The 12,971-nt window shown below is 41.9% G+C and overlaps 1 protein-coding gene across 4 annotated transcripts in view; it reads right to left on the bottom strand.

Moving 5' to 3' along the window:
• UBE4B (ubiquitination factor E4B) overlaps positions 1-12,846 on the bottom strand; it is a 35,584-nt gene extending 22,738 nt beyond the window's left edge. The window contains exons 1-6 of one of the 4 annotated variants that reach the window (XM_052691441.1): positions 12,690-12,846; positions 8,551-8,737; positions 3,691-3,826; positions 3,033-3,119; positions 1,050-1,198; positions 69-297 (exon numbers count right to left, since the gene is read on the bottom strand). In XM_052691441.1, coding sequence (XP_052547401.1) covers positions 69-297; positions 1,050-1,198; positions 3,033-3,119; positions 3,691-3,826; positions 8,551-8,737; positions 12,690-12,713 — 812 coding nt within the window. In that variant the 5' untranslated portion in view covers positions 12,714-12,846. Of the gene's footprint in view, positions 1-68; positions 298-1,049; positions 1,199-3,031; positions 3,120-3,690; positions 3,827-8,550; positions 8,738-12,689 lie in introns of all 4 variants that reach the window. The other 3 variants (XM_052691442.1, XM_052691443.1, XM_052691445.1) reach the window with 3 other exon arrangements.
• Positions 12,847-12,971: the final 125 nt, after the last annotated feature.

The raw sequence follows: 12,971 nt of genomic DNA, 5'->3' as shown, positions 1-12,971 counted from the left end.
ATATTTTTATGCCTCTCTAAGTCTACGAATCAATATTCAAGTGAGATCAATATTCAGTTAGAAGTCACCTGGATAATGAACTGGAACCAAAGGAGCCCACATTACAGAACATAGGGCTGGTTCCTGGGTTGGAGCCCGTGTTTAAAATCAGGCTTCTGTCAGGAGACCGGGCAGTTGCAGCAATTGGCTGTGATGTAGCTGTCAGACTGGCAAACGGGTTTTCATCCCTTGACTGGGTAGACATCATCAGCACTTCCATCAGGATCTGTCCGATCAAGTCCTTAAAATCCGAAAACACTGTTAGGAATAAAAGAAGTGATTTAGTACTCCTGTTTACTGCCTTCAACTACACAATTAGTCAGAGATGTAAATATCAGAGATTTCAGCTAAGAAGGACAGTAATTTGCACGCGTGAACCAAGTGCTTCTCTTAGCAAAAGCAACTGAAGCTTACAACTACTGTTGTCTGTATTAACTAGGTTGTGAAGATACAACCACACATAATTATAACTCTTGTGCAAAGTACCAAAGATCATAGGTGACCCAATGTTGCTCTTATTCACTGTCTTGTCAATCTCTCATTTTTTCCCACTCTACTTCTGCTTTGGGCAAGACATGCTGTGAAAGAGGAATGCACACAAAACCACCTGTGCCCAGATAAGAAAAAAAATTTGAATCTATAGCTGGTAAAATGTAACATTATTTAATATAGCCTGAAATTCTTAGCTTATTACATGGACCATTAAATGTTGATTATGATAACCCGGTAAGTGAGTAAAAGCTTTCTGAAAAGCTCCAGCAACACTGCAGTGTCATCGTGTTGGTGTGACAACAGAAGAAATAACCAGTGAGATTGCAATGATTGCTTAGACCAAAAAATATGACCAATCTTTGCCATGATCCTTTCTGGGTATCCCATTTCCTGCTTACAACTGTTGGCATCAGATGAACTTTTTTCTTAACACTGAAATCAAGCAAAGAAACGAAAAGCTAAAGAACGTGCCACCCAGTGAAACCACCTCAAACAGTGCTAACAGCTCCGATTCCTACCTTCTTTTGGGTTCTGCTTAAACTGAGCAGAGAGAGAATTCAGGAAGATAACATCTCTGTCTCGGTCCTTCCAAGAGACTCTGAAGATTTTACAGACCAGCTGTAAAGCTTGCTCCTCGGATACCTCAGACCCAGACAGAGGTTCCTCCGTTAGGGGGAAAAAATAAAATAAAATCAACTTATTTGCATTAGCTTTAATTACACTGGTCAAGTCACAAATGTATCACACACAGGTCTTCTTTAAACAGCTTGTTAGAAGTGGGGAAGAATAAAATGTAGGTTGACAAAAATGGGCAACACAGAGAAGTTTTTTCCCTTAATTGGACATCACATCATCACAATGGTAAACCTGGACTGCACAGAGATTTCCAGCAACTATCAGCACCTTTTCAGATGCTTTTATTCAAACCATTTCACAAACCATAGATGCTGAGTCATCAACACATTTTTGTTTGACTTCATTACTCTATTGCTACTGTACAGACTTTCATGTAATTCTACCTCTCAAACTTACTTCTGCAGAGAAGGCTTTATTACTGACACCATTTCCAATGCAGATAACCAGGCAACAGAAAAATTTTTGCTCGTAGGTAAGGTCTACACTGTCTCCTATTCACTTATGTATTTGGAGACATCAAAAAGCTACAAGGAAATGAGCCAAGTTGGCAGAGCTTTACTTTACTTTCCACTGAGTCCCCTCCACTGAAGACTGTCCTCGATTCCAAGCTGTTTATTTCACAGCAGCACAATGCAAGCTGTCCAGCTGCCTGCTTTACAGCTAAGAGTTGACTGGAGAGGATTCTGCAGCAGGGTTATTGCTGGATGGCGTGAAGCCAGGCTTCTCCCAGCACAGCCTTCTACTGACAGATTGGGAATAAACAAAAGGCATCTAATGAGCACTGCAAGAACTGTAGAAACTTCCCTACCCCAACGTCCCATTTCTTTGGGGCTTTATTTCACATGGACCCTAAAATCAAATGACAAAGAGGACAATCTTACAAATGAATTAAAGCCTTGTATCTGCTTTCTTCCTCTTTCTACTTAAAATAGTTCTACTTCCTGCCTAAACCTCAATAGCTAAACATTCTTATTTTCATATAACATTAAGAAGAAAATCCTATTACACAGCATTACTTCAGCACACATAGTATACGAAGCAGTACTCAGTATACTTCTAAAAGCTATGTAAGTAATAAGCAAAATTCTTCAAAAGTATCTTAAGAAGCATTTATTCAGGCTTACTGTATATTAAAAATAAATAGACACGGACACGAATAGTTGACTTTTGTAGGGTATCAAATAAAGCATTTTCTTCAGTTTGCAAAAATCATTAATAAGCCTATTTCTGAGAAATTCCAAATAGAGCTCTGATATTAGAGGTCCTGATTTTTTTTTCCTTCCCATAAATTTTTATGAGGAAATTCAGTGCAGAAGTTTTTCCATAGATGACATCTGAAAGCCTCTAAAAGAGCACATTCAAAACAGAGGTTGCTGAACTCACTGCAAGCTAATATTCTACATCAGCCCTCAATTCTAAACCCTTGTTCCTGTTCCAGTTTCACTTTTTGGGATACTTAGCCATAAACTGTTCTAGTAAAGAAGCTTTTCCAAAAACCAATGTTGTCCATTTTAAGAAAGAAGAGAACACATGGCAAAACCAAGGAACATCACAGACTGCAAAGCTGCACTCGGGTAACAGCATGTCAATATGGAAAAATGCAGTAAGGTAAAAAAAAAAAAAGGCAGAATTCACATAGTCAGAGCTGAAATCTTCATAAATCAAACACAAAATGCTTAATAATAATGATAATAATAAACACATAATAGAAGCCTATGCTACGGTAATGTATGAAAAAAACAAGTGGCACAGTTAGAGCCAAATTGCCTAATTTGAGGAGGTTTGCCATGAAATTCTGACAATCGACATTACAATAAACCACATCTGTAATCTGGAAGAGAAAGGCCAACATAAACAAGCTAACCTTATCAGTCAGACTTCTTTTCTCCCTGCGATCATTCTCATCCACTTCCATGTTCTCAATTCCTGAATCCACATCTACCTGGGACATACTGCAAGTGGAAAGAAGAGGAAACGTCCATCAGCTTGCAGAATGCTGTAAGATGTCCTCTGTAGGATGCTGACAGAAGGAATGTCATCTTACGCAGCAAAGAAAAAGCCAGTGCAATAGGAACAGCCATCCACACAAACAGCAATTAAAAGTCACAGGTTGATAAATACTTCTCAAATTACATTTTTTCTGAATTCAGAAAACACAGTACTAGATTTCTTCAGCAGGCAATACAAGCCACACAGCCATCACATTCCATAACTTACGCTCTTTTAAATAGAGCAGTTTGATCGTTCCCAGCAGATAGGCTCACCATTTAACATCTAAGACTTCGTCTTTCATCATTTTAGGTCATGAGTTACCATGAAAGACAGACTAGAGACAGAATTACAATGGTCTAAACAGCGTGTCATTTTTAAGCATTTAAAACTATTGCATTAACTTGGTTGGAGGTGAGAAAGAGCAGACTATTTTCTTGTCTAATGCTTTAGATGATTAGCAAGGTGCAGTATTTGCTAGCTTACACATGCTATTTTTTCATCATCATCATCATCATTTCTTTTAATTTTTACCTTTTTTCACAGGAGACACTATCAATATCCATACTCTGAGACCGAGAGAGAGACTGAGATTGTGTTTCAAGGCTGTTTGATGGAGAACTGCTGAGTGAACTCACTCCTTCGCTGCTCTGGCTTCGGTGGGCTACTCCTAAAAAAAGGCACCACCAAGGTCATTACCACAGAGATGAGAATGCACGACAGTTACACGGATGGAAAAGGTGAGGAAATACTGGTTTTCAATCCTGCTGTTAAGCAGTCTTAGTAACAGGAAATAAATGCTAATAAAAATCACATTTGACTACAGAGAATTGTATTTTCAACCACTCTTCACAGTAGCAGTACAGAAATGCTTACCTGTATCATAACACAGAGAACAAAACAAATTTTGCATTAAGTGCTCAGAGACTCATTTCATAATAAATAGCTCTAGAAACCACTTGGTTTTAAAGCCTGCATACAGCATAGCTAAGTGAATGATGTCAGATTTGAGTAATACTTAAATTTGACTCCACCAAGTTAATCAATTAGCATGGATTTATAACAGTGCTCAGAAAGAAGCTAGAGAGAAGATAAAGAGACACTAGGCCCTTTCACTCAGCATGCTTTCTCCCTTCTCCAGTCTCATCAATTGAGAAGAGTGCTTCAAATCCATACACTAAAATGCAACACACACAGAACATCCAAAGCAGACCACTGGAAAATCCAGTCGGCTCGCAGTGGGATTTTGAAGCATTTTGAACAAATGCATCAATAACATTAAAAAAAAATAAAAATAGTTTTAATTATTTTTTTTTTTAAACAGCAAAAATGACTGCCACGTTCCCAATTCCAGAAAGTCTGCAGGAAGGTTACAAACACGTAGCAACAACTGCCTCTGTACAGACACTACTCCGTCACTTTCATCTTTATTGCTAGAACCAAGTAATATTCTCGTCCATCTCTGATCTGAGAAAGGCTGCTTACAGCTTTCTCCAAGCTCTTGTCTTGCAGAAGCCTTGTCTTCCTACGTGCAAGACAAAGGGCTGAACTTGGTTGCCAACTGAGCTCTCCTACGACTGCTTTGGGTGCAACCCTAAGACGTTGCCATGGTTTTCCTGCAAGTCAATCCAACCCAAACAGCACCATCACAATGGGGTCAGCTTGAGTGAGGATATAATACAAACAGTAGTATTTGTAATACAAAATATAATAATAATAATACAAATACTGTCAGTTGTCCCATTAGACAAATTCTCCCACAGTTTACTAAGAAATTATCACTATTTTTCCTTCTCCACAAGAACAAGATAAGCATCCAACAAGTCCCAGCAGCACGCACCATTAAGTGTAACACCAACAAATGCACAGCAATATAAAACAAGTCTTTGGAGAACAGCTGACGAGCTTTAAGATACAAAGTAATGGATTCAGTTGGCAATGAAGATTCTTTGGAGAAGCATTACAGACCAGAAAGGCATGAGGAAAGACATGTATAATTACAAGCAATGCAGAAAAAGCGCTGTGTTAACACTGGAAGCTGAATGAGTCCTCCAACCATCTAAATGGAGAGGGCTCTTAAGTGTAGTCTACTCCTAAAATTTCTATCCAGTGACACTGGTTCAAGTTGTGTTTACTAATAAAATAGCTTTAATTGAAAGATGCGACCGTAGTCTCATCAATGTCAGGTACTTGCATATCAGCAGCCAAACTCCTTGAAGGAAAACCTCCACAGAAAGGCAGTATTAGTCTGTCTGCTTAAAAAGAACAGAGCAGTGAATTTACTCCCCTCGGTTCCTCGCTTGCTGTTTACAAGACATTCCCTAAAGAGTATTAGGTTTCAGGTGGGAAGTGTAAGACCAGATTCACAACCTATTTTTAAATTCCAGCACCAACTCTGTTTGTGTCACTACTGAGAAGTGCCAACTTGTCCCTCGCTCCCAGCAGTAACACATTCTGAAAGCTTCCCAAATCATTTCAAAATAAAAAAAAAAAAAAAATGCTGAAGGAAAATATCATTTAGAAGACAACTGGTGGAATTCAGCATGGGAAGTAGGAAAAGTAGCTTCTCTGCACCATTCCAACTCATGTTCTAAGTTTCTGTGCATAGAAACAATTTATATTTAATTTCCCCTTGTATTAGATTGGGAATTAGTATATCAAAACCCCTCAGGTCTTCAGATAAAAAAATGGAAAAAAAATAACTTGCACTGGCATTCAGAAAAGAATTTAACAAGCAGAATATTTAAACAGCCACATTCTGTAACTGGAGCCACATAAAAGTACACTGCTGTATGGTAAGACAACACAAAATGCACACCTAACTGGTGTCCACCACAAAATACTGGCTGCATTTACATTTTAGTTGTTCTCTATGAAGAGGAAGAGATAGGAGACAAGATCCTCCAAGAAAAGTGAGTTATCACTTAACTACTTATAAACCAGTATTAAAAACCTGCAAAAGACTTCACCCAGGAAACAGGAAAATGCCAAGTCTATTTCTAAATGGACAACTATTTCATCCAGTCCTGAAATTTTAGGCATGGATATTGCAGTTCTGACACTGGAAGTCTTTGCAGGAGGGGAAAATCCTCACGGCCCAACACAAACTCTGCACAGAACCTAAGGATGTAGAAATACCAAGCACAGCCTCTGGACTGGGTTCAATCGGGTTGCAAACTAAATAAAGGCAACTTTCGAAAGCAGAACTTCAGTGATGTGATTTCCCCACAGATAACACGGAGCAGAAATACACTGCCCATGGCAGGGAAAGGCTGCCTTCAGGTACTCCAGCACACCTCTGATTCAAGATATCCCAGTTACAGCTTGGTTTTCTCTCATTACCTCACATAGAAAGAGACAGTCTTCCATGAGTCTTGCCAAGGCACAAACATCCCACCTCTTCCCAAACAGGTGGATAAAGGAACTAGAGCAAACAAGGTTTTATCATGGTGAAGAGTGTTGTTTTGCATTCCCTTGGGGTCACACTCCCACTGCCAGGAAAATCAACTTGACCTGGAGCACTCATTAACAGGCCTCTTTAAGCCAACTGTCTACCTACCATCTTTTCACAATAAATCTTCCAGAATTTAATTGTATCTAATGGATGAGGCATACGATAAAACAACTGACACCTGAAGTTCCAGTTTTCCTTAAAAAAAGAAAAAAAAAACAACCATAAATGCAAGCACAATAGCATGCAGAAGTTATGAAGATCACTGGCCCATTATGCAGGGCTGTCATTGAAACACTATTTCTAGGATCTCCAAAGTACTTTTAAAATGTCACATGGAATAAGTGAGCACACATTCCATGAAATTGATGTATGAGTCTGATCCCAAACAACTTCACATAAAAATTGATGCTTGCAAGGACATTGTTCTGCTGGGGCTGCTTTCTGTATGTCCAAATAAATTAAAATCCTCTGCAGTCATTTTAGTCTACTACTGCAAAGGAACTCCTGCAAGGCACACAGTGTTAGCCAAGTCCTCATTTACGCTAAATAAATTCAGCAGATAATCAGTTGTGAACACTTTCTTCCTGATTTATTCCCCCAGTTTAACTATATCCCTGATTGTGATGTGCAAATACACATTACTGAATTGCTACAATGACTGGAACTACAGGAAAAAGCAATCCACTGCCTAGATACCTTCTGCTTCTTGTGATCAAAGTTTTACCTGTGTAATTAGCAACTGTCCAATGCAGACAGATGAATCCGTACAACAGGAGTCTCTAAGGTCTTGATTGTACAACCATTTCAAACCACAATAAACCAGTCTGCCAGGATATGAACATTTCTGCTTCAGGTAGGTTCTTCCACACCTCCTGTTCTGTTGGCATTATCGTTTACACAATTGTGCATCTGCTTGAAAACTAACCATTAATTTTTTGTGGGTTAGTTTCCACCCGGAGTAAGTCCTCACCACACATTTGCTACTGTCAACAGGGGGAGAGGCAGAGAGAAAGGCACCTTTCAGCAAGAGCCAGACCTAAGAGGGATTAAAATAGTCCTGTAACCACAGGCTGAGTGAACGTGGTAAGTGAACTCTGTACTATTTGCAAAATAAATAAAGACATCTTTGCTTCTGGGTTGCTGTCTATCATCACAACGACAATATGCAGCGTTAAATTCCAACAATATGTGATTTGCTCAGGAAATGCTTTTGGTAGCTTTTCTCTGGCCTGCTCTGGATACAAGAGCAAAATATGCAAAAGGCAGCCCCTTCCAGACACCTCGGATCCTCCCAACTTTGCATACTTTCTGCATTTGTCTGATTTCAATAGATAAGGAACTTCATATGGTCTGAAGTAACTGCTATTTGTAAATATCCTACTTGTCCTCACTGCAGCAAATACTGGAATTGGGAAAACCTTCATCTTGTCAAAAATACTGCAACACAAACAAGAAAGCAAATACTTCATTCTCGTGTTGAGTACAGTCATAGCCCACCACTTTTAATTGTGCCAAACACCAGTAATTAAAGATCAGAAATGAACTTGGCACCAATTGCTAAGAAGTACACAGGAATCCATCAATAAAAATTGTGTTGCAAGACTGAAATTACTTTTTATCAAGGAGAAAGGGGAGACTGGCTTTCTTACTGTACTACTTGTCAATAGAGAAACGCATTACACTCAATCAGCTCTGGTGAAGACTTCAAATATTATCCTTAGTTTTACTGACGCCTGGAGAAGAATTTTAACAACCCACTTATATTCAGTAAAATGAAGACTTGAGCACCTTCAGTGACCAATTCAGAGTGTCTCTTTCAGGAAGTTATTTTTACGATAGCAGAAATAGTGGTAACAGCATTCAAGCTCTGAACGTGAGGGGTCGCAGAATAACATCCGACAAGCAGGCAATAATCGTTGCTGCCCCAAAGGCCGGCCTACCTGATGCACCTATGGGCGAGGTAGCTGGGGTCATGCTGTGGACGCTGAGGCCGAGGCTGTGGGACGGCCCCGGGGTCGGAGCTGCTGCAGGAGGCCCAGGTGGGGTCTCTCTCTGCGGCGATGTGAGCGGTGTGCTGGGCTGGGACGATGGTCCCCCTGCCAGCCGGGCAAGGCGCCTTCGACGGATCTGTACAAAGGACATCAAACAAACAGAAAAATTCATTTGCACGTACATACACACACACTCCACAGTTTTCCACCGCTGGGTCTCCTAAATGGCACGGTATCCCCTCCTGCAACACTGCAAATACAGAAGGTTGCTTGAAAACCTACCATCTGCAACTCTCTTATAGCCATTCCTCTGTTTTGCACAACAATACTTGATGCTTATTTATTAAGTATGTATTTGCTGCCTTGGAAAACCCATTTGCACTGGAGAATTCTGTGTCCATCCCTCTAACAGTTGTGTAAGACAAGTCTAACATTTACCATTCAGCAGTTTCAAAACCTCTAACACACCTCCTGATTTATTGGGGCATTTGATGAAACAAATCATGTTAATCTAATAAAAGAGCTAAAAGGAACATGACCTTTATCTTCATTTCTCACCACATAACACTAATAACAAAATTCTGCTTAAGAAGATCCAACTGAACTTTATTAAGAGAGGACTGTATGCAATACTATCTGAAACAGCTGTGCAACACTGGAAATGTACCTGTCACCTGCTGGGCAGGAGTGTCTCGAGAGGCAAATGAAGACAGTCAGTAGCAACCTGCCATTACCTGGAGCAGTCTGACCAAATGGAGTTTTGGAAAATCAGTTTTCACGTTACCGGTGGGGCAGTGCAGTATTTGCCTTCGGGAAACTATTTATTAAACCTCATTTCTGATCGCATAAAGCTAATATAAGATAAAGCTCACAAAACTCGTATTTGAGAACCATGAAACTTGAAGCAAAAAATGAAAAATATAGAAGAAATTATCCATAATTATGGGCTGCCTCAGAGAATCTGATACAAAAGCTTCTGGTACAAAGAAAACAAGCATGGAGTAAAAGTGGATGTTCAATCCCCATACAAGCTCATGTTATTCCCTGTTGGTATTGAGATCCCCAAGCACTGGTGTAATTCCTCAGTTTGCATTTCTGCTCACAATCCTGTAGAACTGCTGGGGAAGATAAAGAGTGAAGTAAAGAGTGAAGAACAATCTGTGTCAAGTCCATGTCTACGCGACATTGCTGCAGTCACATAATGGTCTGTGAAAACTACTCCAAGGGGAGGAAGAACAGATCAAATTAAATCAGACATCAGATTTGGAACTATATGTGGAGAGAGAGGCACAGAAAAATACACTCAAACGTTAATGTTAATCAAGAAATGTATACATTTATTCTCAAACATGGTCAAACCTAGATGACTCAATCGATGCCACATCCCTCACAGGGTACGATTTGCACAGATGCTCTCTGCATCAAGCAGGTAAGCGAGCTCTTTTGTGCCACCCCACACCTCTTCACCTACAGCAAAGGCAACACCAACACCAGAGCTATGTCACAACCAGCTGTGGTCGATATTATTCAAACAGGAGGTCACTTGTTTCACCCCTAGTCCATTAAGCACTGACCTTTCATACAGACCAATGCTCCGGACTGTAACCTGCCCTGAAGAAATTTCTGAAGAAGGGAACATATTGAAGAAACCTGCCTGGATGCTGGGATGCTTTTAGATAAAATTCTGCAATTCAAAGCAACTCAAGAATTTTCCTACCCACTTAAGAATGACAAATCATCAATCAACTCCAAGTATACTGAAAGAGACAGGTTTCTCAAAGGTGAGTGATAAAGAACTGGGTTTGGCTGCTCTGATGCCCCGAGTCATCATATTCCTCCAGGTTGACATAAAATTTTCAAGGAAACTTGAAATTTGATCTGAAAATTTGATAATTACGGGGAAAAAAGGACAAAGAAACAATAGTGCTGTGCCAGAAAGGCAAAGCCATCAGGCTGAAGCAGGAGGATGCAAATACAGCATGGAACTGATGCATGCCTTCTGTCTGGTTCATTTGCTTGTGCCTGGACACAGCATGGGCCGGGATGTGGGCAGTGCAATGGGCACAGCACAGTGCCACAGGCCTCGTGCTGGGCCTGCAGGACGCAGTGTTTGCACAGCGCTGGGCTGCAGCCCGCTGCCTCCACGTAGCACAAAGAGTGTGACAGAGCTGCGGGAGTTCAAAGTCAAAACAACCTGGCTTCACTTTGGATTGCATGACTAACCACACCGCCACGGTGTAACACGTGGGGCTTTTTTATATTTATTATTTTATTAGGAGCATTTAGGATACCCTCAACAATGCCTAACCCTTGATTTCAGCAGCACTGCTTGCAACAGCAACCTATGACAAGCGCTGTGTCACTACATTGCCCAACAGCAACAAGTTATTTGGTACCAATTACTACATCAGCACTGTTTGTTCCATAACCTACCTTCCCTCCACCATAATACACAGTTTAAAAGCTTAATGAAAAAAAATAAATAAATAAAATCTAATTGGCTGAATGGAAAAGGCATCGTGTTATTAATTAGTACAGTTCTTGCCAGATACATTTGGTCTTGGGACAGTAACTTTCAGAAATATATTTTTGATCTTAATGGGCTTCCAAAAAGCTGTTAGCTGGACATGTTGTGACAACCAATGTAAAAATAGCAGCCTGTTAAAGCAGCTGATAACTGAAGCACACAGCAGAGCTGTAAGCATACAGGCAGAACTGCTCCCTTGGGCTCAAGCACCTCAGCTCAGATTTGTACATAATTTCACACACAACATCTGTTTTAGTAGAAACTGCTTCATGAGCTTCTAAAGAAAATGTTTCTACTTCTGCAGCCAGAGAAGAAATCCCACCTTTGCACAATAAGGCGTAATTGGAATTCTTTGCAGCTTGTAATTTGTATTCTTACAGCATGTTAACCAAGCTTAAGGCATGCTTCATTTCCTGGGGATGTTGCTCATGGTCCGTAGGCTCACAGCACAACTCCAAGCTACTCAACAGCTGTACATGAAAGACACCAGGTTCACCTCATCCTGTCCCACTTCATGCCGTACTCAGCTTGACTTTGCTTTTTCCTACACAGTTCCCAATTCTCACAATATTATCAAGCACTCACACTAAAATTCACACCAAAAAGAGGATTTTTGCTTCTCCCAGATCCATGATGGTTTTGGCATGGGCTGTAACAAAAGACAACTTCCACAGAATCACAGAAACACCAAGGTTGGAAAAGACCTACAGGATCATCCAGTCCAACCACCCACCTATCACCAATAGTTCTCATTAAACCACGTCCCTCAACACAAAATCCAAACGTTCCTTAAACACCTCCAGGGTCGGTGACTCCACCACCTCCCTTTAGGTGCTTTAACAAAGTAAACTCAGAGAAAACTTCAGTGAGAGACAGCAGTGGTAAACATCTGAAGTTAACATGCATTCTACATCACAACGCCAGTCATCAACTGCATTCATCTCTCCTCTCTGAGAGTTAAGATCTGTTACCTGCACACTTAATACAGTCAAATATAAGGAGATAACCTCACCTACAGCAGCCTTGCAGCTAATTTCAGGTTCGGCTACTGCCAGATAAGGGGTTTTCAGACAGAACTCACAATGTAAGACAGAAACACCTCAGTGAGAATGCTGCTTTCTGTACAGCCTAACTACGATCCGGGCTGCACTGCATTGAGAACAGCAAAGCGGAGGTGCAAAGGAGTCCTCAGACAGACAGACAGACAGACTGACTGACAGACTCCAGCTCTTCCATAGCAATCAGAAGCGACCGCGCGATTGCCAAGCAGGCCCGGTCAGAGCAGCGATCGGCCATGAAGCGCCTTAGGACCGCAATCAAGCGACGGTGAGGAAACAAAACGGCACCAGCGCGCGGTTCGCACCCCGCTCCTCTGACAAAGCGGTATTTTAAGCGTCTCGCTACGGGTAAAAGAAAGATTTGATCATCGTTTTGGAAATCACACCCGGGAGGCGCACGAAGCGCCGGCACTCAGCACAAAGCTGCGCTCCAAACGAAGCGCCGAGGCGAGCGGCCGGGACAGCAGCACCGCCGGGCCCCGCGCCCCGGCACTCCGCCTCACCTCATCCGCGCTCAGCTCCTCCATCGCCTTCCTCTTAATGGTGAACGCGGAGGGAGGGCGGGCGCTTTCCTCCGCCCCGCCGACGGGCAGCTCCGCGGAGCGCTCTCCGGCCGCCTCCGCACTTCACAAGGGCATCGCCGGGGCGGCCTCGCCTCGCCCGCCGGCAGCCGACCGCTCTGCCGCCGCCTCCGGCCCGGCGCCCGCCCGCGCCTGGGCTCCCGCCGCGCCCCGTGAAGGAGCCGCCCGCCGCGCGCCGTGCGCCCGCCCGCCCGCGCCCCTCGG

This window comes from Tympanuchus pallidicinctus, unplaced genomic scaffold (genome assembly GCF_026119805.1).
Source record: "Tympanuchus pallidicinctus isolate F22 unplaced genomic scaffold, pur_lepc_1.0 scaffold29, whole genome shotgun sequence".
Lineage (NCBI taxonomy): Eukaryota > Metazoa > Chordata > Aves > Galliformes > Phasianidae > Tympanuchus > Tympanuchus pallidicinctus.
This window is presented reverse-complemented; position numbering and strand designations above follow the sequence as displayed.